This window comes from the organism of the source record quoted next, unplaced genomic scaffold (assembly GCF_019419815.1).
Source record: "Pyrus x bretschneideri cultivar Hongxiangsu unplaced genomic scaffold, Pyrus_bretschneideri_v1 Contig17, whole genome shotgun sequence".
In the NCBI taxonomy this organism is placed as follows: Eukaryota; Viridiplantae; Streptophyta; class Magnoliopsida; order Rosales; family Rosaceae; genus Pyrus; species Pyrus x bretschneideri.
Genome location: NW_025999468.1, coordinates 7,027,447 through 7,045,205, shown reverse-complemented (window position 1 = coordinate 7,045,205; position 17,759 = coordinate 7,027,447). Strand labels below are relative to the sequence as shown.

At 36.2% G+C, this 17,759-nt stretch overlaps 3 protein-coding genes across 4 annotated transcripts; 1 reads left to right on the top strand and 2 right to left on the bottom strand.

Moving 5' to 3' along the window:
* Positions 1–608: 608 nt before the first annotated feature.
* LOC103946353 (cyclic nucleotide-gated ion channel 1) lies at positions 609–6,553 on the bottom strand. Of its 2 annotated transcripts, none has more exons than XM_048581688.1 (7): positions 6,327–6,553; positions 5,551–5,959; positions 4,474–4,572; positions 3,625–3,923; positions 3,232–3,343; positions 1,944–2,213; positions 609–1,199 (listed from the first exon to the last, which is right to left on the bottom strand). In XM_048581688.1, the coding sequence occupies exons 1-7, from the start codon at positions 6,380–6,382 to the stop codon at positions 732–734; spliced, it is 1,713 nt and encodes a 570-aa protein (XP_048437645.1). In that variant the 5' UTR covers positions 6,383–6,553; the 3' UTR covers positions 609–731. The 2 variants fall into 2 exon arrangements, with proteins under 2 accessions (XP_048437645.1, XP_009355304.2); XM_009357029.3 differs by having other exon boundaries at positions 4,474–4,674; positions 6,327–6,552.
* A 3,653-nt stretch (positions 6,554–10,206) lies between these two features.
* On the top strand, positions 10,207–14,780 carry LOC103946351 (tRNA pseudouridine synthase A). The gene is made up of 10 exons (XM_009357021.3): positions 10,207–10,841; positions 11,041–11,097; positions 11,284–11,361; positions 11,810–11,863; positions 12,020–12,102; positions 12,502–12,601; positions 12,698–12,760; positions 13,202–13,444; positions 14,152–14,212; positions 14,316–14,780. Exons 1-10 carry the CDS (start codon positions 10,593–10,595, stop codon positions 14,411–14,413), a joined length of 1,086 nt encoding a protein of 361 aa, XP_009355296.2. The 5' UTR covers positions 10,207–10,592; the 3' UTR covers positions 14,414–14,780.
* Positions 14,781–14,972: 192 nt separating this feature from the next.
* On the bottom strand, positions 14,973–17,254 carry LOC103946348 (bromodomain-containing factor 1-like). Its single transcript, XM_048581687.1, has 3 exons — positions 17,117–17,254; positions 16,015–16,651; positions 14,973–15,302 (listed from the first exon to the last, which is right to left on the bottom strand). The coding sequence occupies exons 2-3, from the start codon at positions 16,342–16,344 to the stop codon at positions 14,988–14,990; spliced, it is 645 nt and encodes a 214-aa protein (XP_048437644.1). The 5' UTR covers positions 16,345–16,651; positions 17,117–17,254; the 3' UTR covers positions 14,973–14,987.
* Between the last annotated feature and the right edge of the window lie 505 nt (positions 17,255–17,759).

Here is a 17,759-nt window from a genome sequence, read left to right as displayed (position 1 = left end):
TGACACCAACAAGGTGTATTTATACATTCAAAACGCAAAACCAGACCCTAATAGGACTTAATGTTCAAATAGAAAAGGAATTAAACCATTAACAAATTTCCAAAGTAGTATTCCCAAAACCCAAAACGTTGCTTTGGTATGGTACGATGGTTTTTGGCAAAAATTGCCCTTATGTCACGAGCGAAGCCGATGTGTTTTGATCCTTGCGTCATTTTCTTCAAAAGACAAATTAGAAGCCCTATTTCCGACAACCAGACCTACATACCAGCAGCCTTGCTGCCAGTTTTGCGTCTTCCGCGCTACCCTTCAATCCACTCTGCCATCCGTTCTACATCATCTTGTTTGAGTTTGTTCCTCCTAGGTCTCTCCATACACAATGGTTTACTAGTTTGACTCTCATTCGGATGATGAATTTAGATTGTTTTGACATTTACCGGGAAGGGGTTATGGCTGCGGATTATTTCACTGACATCAATTTATCTTCTTCATCTTTGGTTGTGGCTCTCCGTCAGTGGTTCTTGCTTATTTGCATTCGGATTTTGTTGGCTTGCCTAGTTTTTTTATTTTTGAATTAGTGTGGATCATACGAGTTAGGCACGCTCTGATGTGATTTTTTTTTCCAAAACCATTCATTATTATAATCATGTTGCAATTAATTACAATTAATCCCTAGTCTTCCAACTTTTTGATACTAGCTACGATCCTCAGGGCCTCGGTAAATTGGCAACGGTTTATAGTCTTCTGTGACGGCGGCGCCAAGTTGCTTGTATGGACGAAGCTGCTAAGAGCTCCCACTGCTCCGGCCTAGGATCCTCCGAGTTGGACATCTCCTTGCTGAAATGCCACCAGAGTCTAGAGACTACACACTTCACGTCGACGGCCATGAGAGCGAAGGCTTCAACTTTGGTGTGGGACTTAACAGTTCTGGTCGAGATGGGAATATCAGAAAACGAGGAAGATTTTAGTGCCCAACTTAGAAGTTGTTCGCCATAGAAGTCGGTTTTCTGAAGACATCCATTGCCTCCAGTGTTGCTAGACGACGATGCGTAGATCCATGCAATGCCTTGTGTGATGAATAACATCTTATCAAGTGGCTCCCCTTCTCGGACAATAAAACTATCCTCGGCATACCTTACTTGCTTAAGGTTCCCACATACTGCTTGCAATACTTGTTCATCCAAATTATGAAGCAAAGGAACCTAATCAAGATTAAGATTCAATTCATATCATGCATAGGTTTAAGAAAACTTAAAAGAGGAATGAATTCAATAGGAGCATCAATATTAAACGCTTTTTTTTCTTCGATCATTTCCAAATTACAATTGAATTTCTTAAATGATCAAATTCTCATCATGGATATCTGATCTAATCATTATTTCTTTTGGTAAAACTGTGTGTCAAAAGACCCTTAGAAAAACAACTAACTATTAACAAAATGGGTCTAGGGAAACCCCATCATCCTAAAAAATCAACCTATCCACAAAAGCAGGAGGCTCATAAAAAACATGGAGACCATTATTTCCTTGATAAATATTCAATATATCATAGATAATTGATTTTGATCACCTTAGCAATTGTTATTTGTTTTTCAATGATTTTTGCTGATTTCCCTCTTTATTTGATTCTTTTGATAATTAAGAAGAAGAGTTTAGACTAAATAATCATCGAATTGTTCAATGAAAAATTTCTTAGATTCTTCAGAATAAGCTATTAAACACTGAAAAAGAAACAAATTTTACTAAAATCATTAGATAAGAAATGACAATTACTGAATAGATCAAAATAAAAAATCACCGAAATACCGATTAAAGATTGATGAAATACCAATCAGATATTAACGAAATATTGATAACTTATATCATTTTAGAAATTGGATTTGATCATCTATTAAGTTTTCCAGTAAAATAAATCTTCAATTTCTTATCTAAACAAAAGCAACTTACTTTCTTGATCGTATCCATGCAGAGATGGTGCTTTATGGATTTTCTGACACGCCAGTGTAGCATAGAGAATAAGTGCTCCATATCAACATCTTCGTTTCCTTTCAATATTTGTTCTATGTTTTTCATGATTCCTGTCTTCATATGCTTATCACGGATACCATTTTTGTCCATCCACATATGTATATCTACCCCTTTCCTTTGCATCTTCATAGATAACACTGAATCTAGTCTTTTTTCCTCTGATTTCATAGTTGCCAACTGAATGAATGTCTGCAATTCTTACACGAAAACACGTTCTTTTGTTATTCATAAAATGTTGGACTATTAGGGAATATGCATGCATGCATTAATGGGATTTAGGGCTGGTTTAGAAGTGCTTTCAAAATGGCTAAAAGTGTTTTTGATGAAAATGTTTTTGGAGTCAATTTTGGAAAAGCACTTGAATTGCTCATACAAGAAACACATAACTGGTGCTTTGCAGGAAGCACTTCTGGTGGCTTTGAAACCCAAAAACATTTTTTTTTTCTTTCTAAAAACGCTTTCAATTATTTAAAATGCACTTCCAAATGAGCTCTTAATGAAATTGAGTTTTATGTTGAAGGGCAAACAACACAAAATTAATAAAGTTCATATGAGTAGTTTGGCAATGGTTAGACAATAACCATGGGTTTTTTTTCCTTCTAAATATAATGATATAATTATATGGTAACGATATATTCATATTAAGGGGTCGGAATTTGGACTAAGCAACACAATAGGTCTTTCATGATAATTTGGTTCGAACACGTTAACGATAAAAGTCAAACTTAAAACTTTCTACTTACACTTAAAAAGAATATCACTAGTCTATATTATTGAATGAAAGATCATGTACTCATTCAATTAAACATTGAACACCGGTTGTTCAGTGTGACCCTAATACAATCAAGTGGTGTTACTTAGTCCACTTGTTAGTTGTTATAATATAGATGTACGATATAATATCTTTTTGTCATTTTAGGCATAACGCATAAATAAAAAGAAGATGTATTTTAATATGAGCAGATTAATAACACATATGCTAGTGAAACTGAGAAGTCTCAAGTATGAGAGTTGGAACCTGCCCGTGTTATAACTTGAAATTAATTACCTTTTTTTCTAATAACACCATTATAGTAAACACGTCTTTTAACTTGAAAAATGTCATAAAACCCTATTACGGTGTTCCTAAAACCCTACAATAAGTAACTAATACCAATAAGAAAAAGATACGAAAAACAAACGTTGGACGGATTAATTTGTTACCAACCTGCACATTCCCAATAAGGTATAGAAACAGTAGCAAACCCATGACACAAATAAGAATTGCAAGTCCGTTTTCCCACACATAAGTACTTGTTTGAAGATTCTGACCAAAAGAACTGCAAAATTTCATAAGCAATGTTTGAAATACTAATGTCAAAAGCTTATTATAAATATTGCTTACGTATATAATGAGTATAAATCCCGTTCTCTCAGTCACCAAGCATAAAAAATTCATAGTCTTTCACTTTGTATTTAATAATAAAAGTTGAGATTGAAACATAAAAAACACATCGATTTATCACCCACCTTTAATATCAAATTCAAAAATGTATACTCAGGCTTCTATTAATTACTTGATGAAAAAGAAAATATTTATGTTGTAAGTAAATCTACGAACCTTAAATTTCGGAGAGCCCACCAAAAAGAGTAAAAGATCCTTGGTGGAATGTTCATTGACTGCGTGGTACCAGACTCGAGGGCACTACTAAACATTCCAAAATCAAATAGGGTTGCATTTGTTGGATTGGTAGGGCACTTTTCACCAAGGAAGGATATATTTCTTGAAGTTGTAGGAGTGGTGCCATCGCATAAATATGTAGACATGCATGCTGGAGTCGTAGGATGATGCATACAAGCACGATGCCAACATGATATCTCTCGTTGAATAGAATAAAAGTACCAAAAAGCTCCTGTTATCTAAAACACCAGCAAGGTACGTAGTTAGTAATTAAAACAAGTACAAAAAGGCTAAGTTCTTGAAAAATAAAGGATTAATCACATTTTGCTCTTTTGTGTGATTTTGGACCAATAACAATTTGGTTCTTATTCATTAAAATTGGCAAAATGAATTAAAAACATGTTAGACTAGCTATTGGTTTCTTGGTCCGCTAAAACTATCAAGCTGACTACTATTTTTTTTTCTCTGATTGGTGTCATGTGTTGCCATAATTATGGGGTTAACTAGGGTTTTCTTTAGAAAGTTTCTTATATATTGTTCATAAGTTTTTTTTTTAGGATTATTTTTTTGATACAACGATATTGGAGTTTGGAGTTTGACTAAGCTACATAGTGGACCAAAATTTGCTGTTGTTTATGAAAGTCGAACCTAAGACTTTTCACTTACAAAATGAAGATGAATGCTATTAGACAAATTTTTAAGAGAAAACTTTGAGCAAAGAAAAAAAAATTAAAATAAAAAGAAAGATTAAAGGAATTATATATGAGAATTAATGTAATTGAAACTTACATGACTAGCAAGGATGTAGAGGAAGAAATTGAATGCCCCTTTAGCCCATTTTCCAGCCTTCGGCTTAAGTTTCTTCGAGGTCAAGTGAATCCGATACACCTTTGGTAGATATTGAAGGAGAAGAAACGCATTCAAAATCTTACTCCTTTTGTAAAAATACTCAGAGCCATTCAGATCTAGAAAGAACAACAATATTGCCACCTAAACAAATTGAAAGGATTTAAATTAGAGTCAAGAGTGTTATATATCGAAGAGAAATCATCTAGTTACACATTGGATAATATGATTTGTTTGTACCCCATATACTTTATCAATTCCAAAATTATTGAGTACCTGTGAACTTTATACATTCAGAGATCCATGGAAGGATTCGTGTTGAGGCACCCCTGCCAAAGCACATAAGTTTTGCTCTAACCGAGAGGCCAATCACAACATGTTACGTGTCAACATCAGAATAAAGCTCATAAAGTCCCACATCAACCACGAACGAGAGTGAGCGACTCCCCTCAACTATAAAAGGAGACCATTCTCCTATAATTACTCCCCTGTACTATTATTCCACTTAATCCATTATTAGAACTTACTACTAATGATTGTGCTTAAACCTTTGTGTTAGTAAATTTTACATTATTAATGAGAACTCTACCCAACTTGGGATGAACCATGTATATCTTGTGTTGGTTTCCAAATCTCTATCTCAATCATGTATATTTTGTGTTTGTTTCCTTATCTCTATCTCTTTACATATTTACCTACACTTAGTGACCGAAGCAACCTTGCGAAGGTCATAACTTGACACTTTACGTTGTTCCAAAGTTTAACCGTTTTGTGCATCACAATGAGTTAGCAATAATGTGGTTCAAAAGTTATAAAGAAAACTATGACAATATTAACGAAAAAGAAAAAGGTTTTCGTCCTAATGTAGAGTGACATAAACAGTTAAAAACGGTGTGTCTTTAAATGGGCACATGTCATCTAAACTGCATGTTTTAGCCACTCACCGTCATATAGCAGAAACAGCCAATCGATAAAGTTTTTCTCGGCAAACATTTTACTTACCAAAATGTTTAGGTTTACCTGTGGGATGGGAAGAATGGCGAGAAAGTCAACTAAGATGGAGATGGCCACAGCAGTAGTGTTGGTACTAGTAACACGAACTTCATGTAAAATATGTATTATGAAGGTCATATCCGTGAGTGAACGTAAGAGGAGAGCTACAGTCCTCAAACTCGTGTCCTTCCTTATGCATTTCTGCTCCTCAACAACGACCGGAATGTAAAAGAAGAAAGGATCGAGCGAGACTGCAATCGCACATGAAATCACAAACATCTTAGACCATATTACGCCGAAGCGTCCCCGTGGATCAAGAATTTCCTTCACGGTTGCCCCTTTTCCCGTCTTGGTTGATGAACGTGAACGTCCTCCATCTATTCTCATGTAATTAGTTAATTGTCTTCCCATTCTGTTATTTTGAGAACCTGCAGTGCTGCATAAACAATAGAAAGATAAATAAAAACATATATTTATCGCAAAAACAATTGCAGTCTCATCAAATTGGATGAAAAAGAATGCACAAATGAATTAATCCGTCGTAGAACTGTACTAGGAACCAACAAAAGTGAGCTTAATGCAATTGAAATGAAATTACATTTGTTCATATATATCGAATATATATACAAGTAAATTTTTTTTACAAGTCTATGAAATAGTCAGAAATATGTAAACAATGAAATACTTGGTTTCCTATGATTACGTTGAAAGGAATCAAATCTTAAACCTATTCTTATTCAGTTGAAAAAAAAAAAAAAAAAGATGAAAAAAGAAAGAAGCATATTAATTATTCGTCGACTAACCTCTCGGTTCCCCGTGTCCGGTTCTCAATATCTAACGCCACTGTGGGGGCAGCCATAAGCTCAAACTACTAGCTCAAGCTGCTACACCGAATTAACGAGCTTAATAATTCTTAAAAGGGTAATATTTCTTGGGGTCTCAGGATCCTATACACTAACTTCTGAAGCGGATAAGGTCAACTGGTCAACCACGTTTCATTTCGAAACCCTTTAAACGACATTAAGCCAAACACCCATTAGTATTTTTGCTATATCCAAACACCCCTCTTTTCTCACACCAGAAAATGACTAGACAAAAGAGACATCTCCCATCATGACCAGCCACAGTACTCGTCCCTACCGAAAATGCAAAAATAAATGTATTATTATATAACGAACAACTTGCCTGTACAAAGATTCGATTCCTTTCAACGTAATCATATGAAACCAAGCATTTCATTGTTTACTTAGACTATTTCATAGGCTTGTAAAAAATTTTTACTTGTATATATATTCGATATATATGAACAAATATAATTCGTTGTTTGACCTCTTCATTACAAATTGGTGACTCTAAGAAAAGACTTAGAATACTTGAATCTAATGAAAGATGTGACACAGAATCAAGCGTAAAGACGTTCTAGGATTCATATAGCCGACTCCACTTAGTAGGAAAAGACTTCATTGTTATTGTATATAACGAACTCAAAGTATGTGATGCAATATAGCATCTGGAAGATCTTTAATAAATTTGTGTACTCCAAGACCAAGACTCCAATTTGCATAGCATCTGGAAGATCTGTAATAAATTTTTGTAGATATATCTTTTTCCCTATTTTTTTTCTTATTTTGCCCTCACTTTTGAAACACACTGTAGACAAAAGGAGGGCAAAATAGTAATTTTGTACCTTTTGATAAAATGACAATTATATCCCTATTTTTCCTATTTTGCCCTTCTTTTTTTTTTTTTTTTTTTTTTTTTTTGAGAAAATGACAATCATATACTTATTTTTCTAATTTTTACCCTCACTTTTGATACACAATATTTACATAAGAATGACAAAACAATAATTATGTAATAATAAAAAAAATATGCACTTATTACTTATGAAAAGAAATTGTTCATACACAAAAAGCGTGTGCTCTCTGCTAGGGTTGGGCAAACGGGTACAGGAACCGAGGGTAGGGGCGCGTAATTCAAGTTCAGGGTGGGTTCAAAATTTCTAAACACAAAACGAGGTGGGGCGGTTCAGGTATATGAAATTATCGAGGCGGGCGGGGTCTTGAAATAGGAAGGAACGGGCCCCCGGCCTGGCCCATTTCTTGTCCTCATCCCTAGTCTTCTCGATCTCTCATCCCCGACTCCTTTCATTTCTCTCATACCTCGAGACCTCCTCCTTACCCGTTCCTAGCCTTCCACCGTCCCAGCTCCGTACCCCACCACCATCATTGTCAGACCTCCATCTCTTCTAGCTCACTCCCAGTCTCCTGTCGTCTGCTGCCATCATCATTAGGCCTCGATCTCTCCTGACTCACTCTTTGGAAATCAGTCTCTCTCTCTCTGACGAACTCAAAGGGACATACGAAGTCAAACAACTCGAAACGACGTCTTCTCCATCTGACTTAGACCCATATCTGCAGCGCATGACGTATCATTCGTCCTCTTCAGTTTTAAGGTATTACGTTTTAGGGATTTAGGATTGAAAATTAAATTAAGGTTTCTAGATTTAGGGATTTTGTTGGGTTCTTGAACCTTGACCTTTGTAATGTGTCAATTTCAAATCTTTTATTGAATTGAATTTGAATCAACTGGGTTTGAAACTTCTGTTGAATTAAATTGAATTTGAGCAGGAGAAGAGGCAGATCTGAGTTGGGCAGTGTTGAATCTCATTGTGGGTGGCTATTTGGAACTGGGTTTGGTGGGTTTGGATCTAATGGTAAGGTGGCATGAGTGGAGATAGCATTGAGTGGCGGTGGTTTGGGCGGTGTTATTGAGTTGTAGAAGAATACGAAGGAGGGGTGTGGGCATGGATGGATACCTTAATCTCAATTGATTTTTTTTTTTTTTGGTTTTGTTTGTGTTTAATTGCTTGTTTATGATAGTTATTGATAGATCTTGACATGCCCATTAATTTGATTGTTATTGTCAATGCTGGCTTGATTGTATCAAATTCAAATCGATTGAATTGTATCCCAAAAAAGAAAAAAAAACAAAATAAAAAAAAAGCAAAGGAACCGTGGACCCGACCCAGATCTGCCCGTTTCAACCGGGCTGGGTTGGGTCCGGTTCCTATATTAGAAAATGTTGCCCCCAGTCCGGCCCGACCCGTGCCCACCCCTACTCTCCGCTAGTACTATTATTAAGAGAACCCTCATTGTCAACTTTTTGCCCATTTTTTTCCTATTTTTCCCTCACTTTTGATCCACAATAGACAATACTTACATAAGGAGGGAAAAATAGTTATTTTTGTATCTTTTCAGAAAATAACAATCATATCCTTATTTTTCCTATTTTACTCTCACTTTTGATACACAATATTTATATAAGATAAAAAATATGCACTTATTAAGAGAAATTGTCCCACCATCATTTTTTCATACAGATAAGTGAAATCATGATATTTTTTGGATAATTTGAATAAACAAAAGCGATTGCGTTTGAAGAGAATGTGAAAAGAGGTGAGCAATTGAAAAACTTTTGACGAGAGTCCAAATAAAAAATATAGGCATGTATACTCTCAAGACCAAGACTCCAATTTGTATATGCACCATGCTAATTAATTAGTAATTAACCCGACAAGTTGGATATAATAAATACATTTTACCTGTTCATGCCAGGAGCAGCTGGTCAAGAAATGTAGAAAGAATATTGACAATGTGAGCAGTAGCCCTCTTGTCCCCCATGGCTCCCTCTAGTATATTCCCCCTTCACCAACCAAAACAATTAGTTTAGTCCTTACCAACACGAAAAAGAAATTAGTTTGGCCAAATTGAAAAGATTAATGCTTGGGAGATCTAATAATTATATCATATTAGTGCATCATTACATGTGGCAGGAGATTCATAAAATTAATATATTCATTTAAATAAACTCATTAATTGATGTGGCATGTACAAATCACTTGTCACATGTGATGATGCATCAATGTGGTATTCCTAACATTTTTCAATTAAAAATCATTTAGCCAATTGATTGTTGACCTGATCGTTTCATTGTTTTCCAAAGAATTGGTCTTGTGTATATTTTCTATGTCACAATTAGATACTAAAACGCTTTTTTGATTTGGATGAATTTATGTAAGGATGATCTTTAAATGAAGATTTACAAAGTGAACGGTTCAAATCATGCAAAAATATTGTAGAGTCAACCCAAATGCGCGGTCAGCATCGTATTAAATTTGTTTATGCTCAAAACTACTGGGCGGCCAACACAAACCAGCACGATCAACTGTTTTTTGGGCTTGGAATATAAAGCTACTTTATGAACAAAAGAATTTAAGTGTTTCACTCAGAAATATGGGTTACGTCTATTGTAGTGATCTGATATACATTTGTTGTGGATTAGAATAACACTTTACCATCTTGTATAGGCCCTAAGTGAGCCGCAAAGGTCTTAGGTTTTTAATTTTCTCACTGCCCTATCATTTAATGGGCCGAAGACGTAGATATGACCTATAAGCTATTTCTCCATTATCCATATGACACGTGGAGAGAAGTGATATTTGCTCAAAACTAATTGCATGGTTTTCCGGGTTGACATGTATTGAGTGGTGTGCACATTGCTCCCCCAAGAGTGGTTGGAAAGTACTTTAGTCGAGAGTTGTGCCTGACAACATTTACATCTCTTCATAGACTTTTTTTCCCATCGACGGCCAACGCATGGCTTGGAGTTATGTCTGGACAAACCTATCCTTGGAACTCCGTGCTAGATAGTTGTCAAAGTCTGCCAACCAGCTTGAACGATCGGAAAGTACTTTTAGGTTCTGTGCTCATCTCTTCTTATTAGTAGACAATCCAAAACTATGAGTGATCGGTGGTGGCGGTCAACTTTTGTTCTTATGATTGGTGTTCTGTCATCTGGGTGATGGATTCTTTAGTGGATTTTTTTTACTCTGTTTTTTGGCATTTTCAATTTTTTTGCAATGCGGGTCGGGTTTGGTACGACCCTGCATTCAAACGGTAAGCTAAAGCCCTTAAACCCTGATTTCCCAACGTTCGAAACTTTGCAATCCCAAAACCCTAGAGCCCAATTCACTGTTTGGGGCCGAAGAAATTACGAAGATAAAATCAATGTCAGAAAATCTTAAGCACCCACTCGAACTAGATAGCATCAGTAGCTCCCAATCTCCCCAAAGGCCTCCAAAGGTCTCCAAAACCGCCGACGATCTCAGCGACGGCGATCAGGAGTCACAGCAACCTCAACCGATGAGCCAACAGGCTCGAATCCAGCGGTATCTACTGGCAATCGAGTACATTGGTACTCGCTTTTCGGGCTCGCAGCAGCAGTCCAATTGCCGCACAGTTGTTGGAGTCCTTGAGGTGATTTCTGTGAAATTTGAGATTTGAGTGATAAATGCTACGTCTTTTTTACCAATGAAAATTTCATTGCTTTTGAATTGTATTGTCCTTTCATTTCCTCCGTCATGGGATCGTTGAGTTGCGGTGAACGAATTGTTCGAAATGTTCATTTTGTTGCAAATCAAGTGGTTGGTTGATTGATTTTTTTTGAATTTTGTAGGAGGCATTTCGTAAATTTATTGGCCAGCCGGTTTCGATATTCTGTTCCAGTCGAACTGTAAGTCTACTTGTGACTTCGTTGTATTTGGAATTTACTATCACTAGTTTTCTTTGACTTGTTATTTCGTAACTCGGAAAAAGTATAAGAGTGACAGTATTAAGTGTCACTTTGTCGTCTTTATTTTCTAGCAAGCATTATATTAACTGGGAGATGGGGTGGATGTATTCCTTTTTGTTGTTGTAGGATGCAGGAGTCCATGCCTTGTCAAATGTTTGTCATGTAGATGTCGAGCGCATAAGCAAAAGGAAGCCTGGTGAAGTGGTAAGTCATTTAAAAATAATATGTTATAACAGTGATGCACTGCATATAATATGGGACAAGAGAAGTGAAGTAGTGCAGTTAAATTAGCATTCTTGGTTGTTCTGTCATGGAAGCTGTTTCATTCCCATGAGGTTGCAGTAAATTTGATGTTTATCAATCTGTTAAAAAAATCATATTCTGAAATCAAAGACTAGGCCTTTGAGCCACCTTCGAAGTTCAAGGACCTTTTAGTTAAAGAAAGTGCGTCGGTGATAATCGTTGTCTTTTAATAGCCCTATGTTGGTATTCAGCGTGGGTAGACGAACATTTGTTGCTTGCATACACAGAGGCACCTACACTCAACCAATTTAAATTTCCTTTGTACTTTGTGGTAAAAGAATTATAAAGATATCATATTTGAACAGTTCTGGTTGCTATAAAAGTTACTTTTGTTTGTGTTTAAATGCAGTTAGAACCCCATGAACCTTCAGTTGTCAAAAGAGCTGTGAATCATTTCTTACAGGTGTGCTTTCTTTTAATTGTTCGAATCACAAGAATATCATTTTGGAGACTTAGTTTGACTGTATATGTGGATTGCGGATTTAAAACCAGAGCCAATTGATATTTTATAGTTTTGTTCTAATGAGGAGATCCTGACACTTTGTTTTTGTTCCATCAGAAGAATGAAGGTGATGTAATGGTGATAGATGTTCGAAGTGTTCCAGCTGATTTTCATGCTCGATATAAAGCCCAAGAGCGCACGTAAGTACTCATGAATCTCGATTATGGAGAAAACAAATGCAATCTTATGTCTGGGGACTCATATATATGTTAGTAACAGTATGCATGAAGATTTTTCCATGCTTATTTGACTAGATGGTAGAACATTCAAGTTAGTCTGGCAAATGTAAACAAGATTGCAGCTATCTATCATTTCACATGGTACGGTGGTATCCACCAATGAAACTTCTGTAGAATTGATCATAACCTTCCATTGGTTGGGTTACTGTACGCTAATTGCTGTTAGAATGTTTAACATAGCAGTTTTGTTTTGGATTGTGTCAGAATAATGTAGTTAGGCCTGATTCATGTATAATTAAATTCAGTGACTAGAACCATACATGATTTATTGTTTCACAGGCTTCGTTTAAATTTCTTCAGGTATTTCTACCGTCTTCTGTTTGGACCAGAGCCTTTGTCAACCTTTGAAAAAGACCGCGCATGGCATGTACCTGAGGAGCTGGATCTTTGTGCTATGCAGGTTCCTTAGCAGTTTTCCAAATAATATGTTTGCTCTAAATATATCTGGTCATTAATTTTCCGTCTAATGCAATTACCTTGATTCAAATTGATGCAGGAAGCATGCAAAGTTTTGGTTGGACATCATGATTTTAGTTCCTTTAGGGCAGCGGGTTGTCAGGTTGTTCCTCACCTCCCAATTAGCTAGGATTTAATGTTCTTCCCCTTGTTTGCTTTTGACACTGATATTATATGATGAGGGTTTTGTTTCTTTTCAACCCAAAAAAAAAAGTGTGTACTATGAGATGTGTCTTTATTCGTTGAAGAAGCATCTATTATATTCCCATCTCTTTATGGTCTTTGGTATCCACTGTCTCTTGAGATATTCCTTTTCTTAATCTTCATTCAGATTGACGAAGCATCTGTGAGTTAAAGTTCACCAAAAGGTTGGCAAGAACTTATCTGCGAGTTTAAGTTGTTTTTGGTTCCTGCTATCATAGGCAAGACTGGAATAGAAACAGTCCTAAGTGTCCGTACTCCACGGTTAAACTCATTGAAGACTTGATTAGGTGATACGGATTTCTATTTCTAATTTAATGTTTTTAAATTATGTTATCTATAGGCAAAATCACCGATCAGAACGTTGGATGAACTTAATGTTTCTGAGGTAGTGTCAAGTCCTTATTTTCCATCAATAATGGAGAGGAAACAAAACAATTTGGTGGAGGAAGATCCTGATGCCCACGCTAACAAATCTGAGACTGATACATCCTCTAGTTTCAATGGAGGACTAGGATTTGGCGTGAGAAAAAAGCACCGTTGCTTTGTGGTAACCGCACGAGCACGTTCTTTTCTGTACCACCAGGTTGAGCTCTTCTTCCTAAACCTCTTGCATATTATTTCCTTTTATTTCCTGTATGTGTTGGATGCTCTGTAATTACACACACACACACACACACATATATGTGTGTGTGTTTATATATATATATATATATATATATATTTTTTTTTTAAAGACAAAAGACTAATGCTCTAAAATTATGTAACTGTACACTTTGTTAACTTGCTGTTTAAATATAAATGTTCCTTCTTCCTAAACGTCTTTTTCTAATTTTTTTTTTTTTTTTTTTTAAATTAACACCTGCTGTTTATGTGATCTTGATTTCTGTTCACAGGGAGAGGGTAATGTTTCTCGAGTTTGCACTGTTTTTGGTTTCTTTTTGAGTGTGTACTTTGCTAGTTTAAAAGTATTTCCGTGTTCAGGTCCCTAATGACTATACCACCATCCCCCATAAAATAACTTAACAAATATATCATTAGGAACTTCGGTGAAAATGAGCAGGGATTCAGTTGCAGTATACATATTAACAATGTTTTTGTTTACATGACTAGAAATTTTTTCTTCCCCTTTCTGAGTTTTCAAAATTTTCACGTTGTAAATCTCTCATGCAAATGCGTTGTGCCCTCTTTAATTAGCACTGTGTCATGAGTTCTACAGAACTGTTTATAGTCTATCTACCTCCAATTCAAGCGGTTACAATCTGTTTACTGAGATTGTCGAGATTTATGCAGGTTAGACTGCTTGTTGGTGTACTCAAATGCGTTGGCACCGGAGATTTAAGAATACCTGATGGTGGGCAGCTTCGATTCTTCCATATTTTTTATTCTTTGCAGTTTGTTCCTTCTCTTGTAATGATCTAACCCCTTGTTCTGTCCTAATGAAATGGAATTTACAGTTGAGAGGATCTTGAATGCAAAGATGGTGACTGCTGCTAGTCCCATGGCGCCTGCTTGTGGTCTGTACCTTGGACAAGTGAAGTACGATTTGCCATGAGATGAAGACGGCAACTCTGTCTGATGCTTGCCGTGGACTTCTGTGGACTCTTAAGAGAAGACGTGTCTTCAGGGTTTGCATTATGGGTAAACGTTCTATGTTTGCACTTGTTCATGGGACTCTCGCGCGACTGCACCAAAGCCGACAGTAATTCTACAGTGGATGTTTGTTGATTCAACTTTCCGGGTTATACACTAGGCGCCAATTTTCACAGCCCACGGTGCGGCCATTGTTGATCCAAATTTCTCAAAAAGTGCATGAACACGGAAGCATTTTTAAGCAGTAGATGTCAAGTTAATGGTTGTAAATCGATGACCATGTAAACGATGTTTTATTTTCCAAATTAAGGATTGCCTCATTGCCAATACTAATGCCTCCATTTTTTCGGAGTACCGAAGGCAAGAGTACACTTCAAAACGGACTAAACCAAAAACACCATCCCTATCGGCTTGGATTTGATGACTGTAAGTGAAACTAAGTTGACTATAGCAGTGCACTCTGCACGTAATTCCTTTAAATTGAAGTTTTAACGAAAAGCCCACCTTACTGTTCACTTTAACGAAAAACCATATTTTTACACTAAAAAGTTAATCCTGGTACTATTCACTTTACTCTTTATTTTGTCCTTATCATTAAAACACTCACCATTAGTTCCTCTTGGTTGTCCATTATACAACCCGGCTGCAGTCCAATACTTGGTGAACTTCTTCTTCACCCGCCTCATAAGATCCAAAATGTAGTCACCTTTACTGTTATACTTGTAACAATTGTTCCAAATGTACTCCACATCTCTGAAAACATCCTCGGAATTATTATACTTGCGACCCTCTTCAAGATTACTGCATATTGTTCCAAAATCCATTGGTGTATCTATCACATCAAAATAATCCTGATTCCAGACAAACCCCAAGCCCACAAAACAAAACACAATGTCATTAATAAAAGCATGAAGAAAGGAAATTAGGTATGATGCAGTATTCATAGCATAACAGTCGGAACTTGAACCTCAAAGAGATGAAATGGAGCACACACACAAAAAAAAAAAAAAAAAAAAAAAAAAAAAAAAAAACCAAGAAAAAGAAAAGGCATTGTTCAAGACTTCCAGGTTCAAATTTTTGTGCAATGTGTATCTGACAAGAGTTAAGTACGTTTGATGGACTTGAGTCGCAAAATGAACTTCTACGAGTGTTGTAATCATCCCATTGAGGCACATGGGACCGATAGTCCATCAAACGTGCTTAACTTGGTCCCATGTGCTTTACGTCGTGCTCTCCCATTGTCAAATTCAAATTAAATTCTTTCTTATCCTGAGGGTAAAAAAATAACATAAAATTTGTTTTGCACCAAAAAACATCCACGTACATTGAGCACAAACTAAAATCAAACTTACAGGTATTCCCAAAGCTTCAGGATTCATAGGGACATTAAGGGGTTCAGAAGAATCCATTTTCATCACCTTCTTTACTATCTGTGTAAGTGATAAGTGAAGACAAATATAAGCACGTACACCAAAGCACACTTGAAACAGAAACTGACGACACTAAATTAAAGGTTTACATGACCCAAAAGAAACACGATTTACTTCAAAATTCTTAACAAACCGTCAGTGCAGTATCTAATTCTTGCTTGTTATAACGAGAATCTTGACCAGCCTCCTTCGATTCTCTTTTATGTGGACTCTCAGTCCGTGCAGGAACAGGATCAGTACTGTGGTTGACACTAGACCCCAACTCCTTTGATGTTTTAATCTTTACACTCCCAGTTTTCTTCGCCGCATTCCCAGAAGCACCAACGTTTATTTCATGCAATGAATTGGCACTCTCCTCCATTTTCTCAGAAACCACACATTGTCTTTCCCAAAAAACTTGTTGGCCACTCTTATCTGTATCACTTTGTGTGTATGCATCAGAAGAAGTAGGCTGAGAATCCATTGTTCTCGAAGTCCTAAGCTTCACTTTAACTCTTCCCACTGATTTCCCAACTCCCCTATCAATTGAACCGTCAAGATTTAATATTGGCAAGATTGATATGCTGATCAGTCCCGGTCGACCATTCCAGACTCATACTTATTATAGTAATTACCATCTTCATCCATACTTGTACCATCCTCCAAATTTACAATTGCCCCACTTGAAATTGCCTCATTTCCTCCTGCTACAGACCCTTTGGGCTTTCCTTTCTTGTTCTTTCGCTTCCGCTTCATCTCCTAACCAAAAACTAATCTGTCCCTGCTCCACACTGCACATACCCATTCACCAAAGCTAATTAAGGCATAATTCATTTAAGTACAGCTTCATTGTTTTTTAAGCAAAAATTAATTTAAAAAAAAAAAAAGAAACCAGTCTCCTTTTATACAGACTAACAAAAACAAATCCAAGAAATTAAATTCCAATTGGAGAAACCAAAACATAAAAAAATTTCAACTTTTTCGGTCAATTAAAACTTTCAAATTACATGTAAAACGTCTCCAATTTAAACCAATCATAAACCATTGACAAAAACAAACCAAACAAACTTCAGTAACTTAAGAAAAAATGTGCTTTTTTTTTTCCAGCAATTCTCTAACCCAAATTCAGTCAAAGCAACACAAAACCCTAAAAACAAGTAAATTAAACAATTGCAGAAAACCCTAGATTCATCAACAACCAAGGAACTAATAAAAATTCAAACTTTAGTCGAAAGAGGGAGAGAAAGATACTGTACCACTGCAGGAGCAGCTGATTATTTGAAGAAGTAAACCGTTTCGCAACTTTTCAAAAAACGGGTACAGCATGAGCGTTTTCTGTTCCCGCGAGATCGAGGGGGGAGGGAGAGAGAGGCGGAGCGCCAAGTGTACTGATACTGTTGGGCCCTCCAATTGGGCTAAAATGAGCTCATTTAACGGTTTACTCCTAAGCTAAATTAAACTGGTTGTTCAATACTTTAACTTTTTTATGTAAACGTTTCTATTCGAATTTAATAATATTTCACTTAAAAAAAATTGTTCACTCCCGAGAGAGGATCCTCACTAGATCCTTTTTGTGAGGATCCCGGAGATCATTCAATCATATCCGTTCATCGTACATCGTGAGATCAATTTTCGTCAATAACTGTTTATATTCAATTTTAAATAAAATAATTTACAATAATTTTTCACCGCATAATGGACGATTATGTAAATTAGAAGTAGATATTATGTAAGAATTCTAAAGGATTTAGAAGACCTTTCATATTAGTGTTTGTAAACTTTGAATTATTAGAATTTCTTACCGTTTATAGTATTAAATAATCCAGGTTTCTAATTTCTATTGGTCGGGAACACCACTGACATAAGTGAGTTGGAGTTGCGGAACTCTAAAATCTCTCC

What these genes read in the sequence shown, in the direction of transcription:
- LOC103946353 (XM_009357029.3), bottom strand. Translation starts at nt 6,382, where the DNA reads ATGGCTGCCCCCACAGTGGCGTTAGATATTGAGAACCGGACACGGGGA. An exon ending in TGGGCTCTCCGAAATTTAAG is followed by an intron (nt 3,344 to 3,624) that starts GTTCGTAGATTT and finishes GAAATTTTGCAG; the next exon opens with TTCTTTTGGTCAGAATCTTC. An exon ending in ACCTTATTGGGAATGTGCAG is followed by an intron (nt 2,214 to 3,231) that starts GTTGGTAACAAA and finishes TAAGAATTGCAG; the next exon opens with ACATTCATTCAGTTGGCAAC.
- LOC103946348 (XM_048581687.1), bottom strand. Translation starts at nt 16,344, where the DNA reads ATGGATTCTCAGCCTACTTCTTCTGATGCATACACACAAAGTGATACA. An exon ending in AATTAGATACTGCACTGACG is followed by an intron (nt 15,303 to 16,014) that starts GTTTGTTAAGAA and finishes GTCTGGAATCAG; the next exon opens with GATTATTTTGATGTGATAGA.
- LOC103946351 (XM_009357021.3), top strand. Translation starts at nt 10,593, where the DNA reads ATGTCAGAAAATCTTAAGCACCCACTCGAACTAGATAGCATCAGTAGC. An exon ending in TATTCTGTTCCAGTCGAACT is followed by an intron (nt 11,098 to 11,283) that starts GTAAGTCTACTT and finishes TTGTTGTTGTAG; the next exon opens with GATGCAGGAGTCCATGCCTT. An exon ending in TTAGGGCAGCGGGTTGTCAG is followed by an intron (nt 12,761 to 13,201) that starts GTTGTTCCTCAC and finishes TGTTATCTATAG; the next exon opens with GCAAAATCACCGATCAGAAC.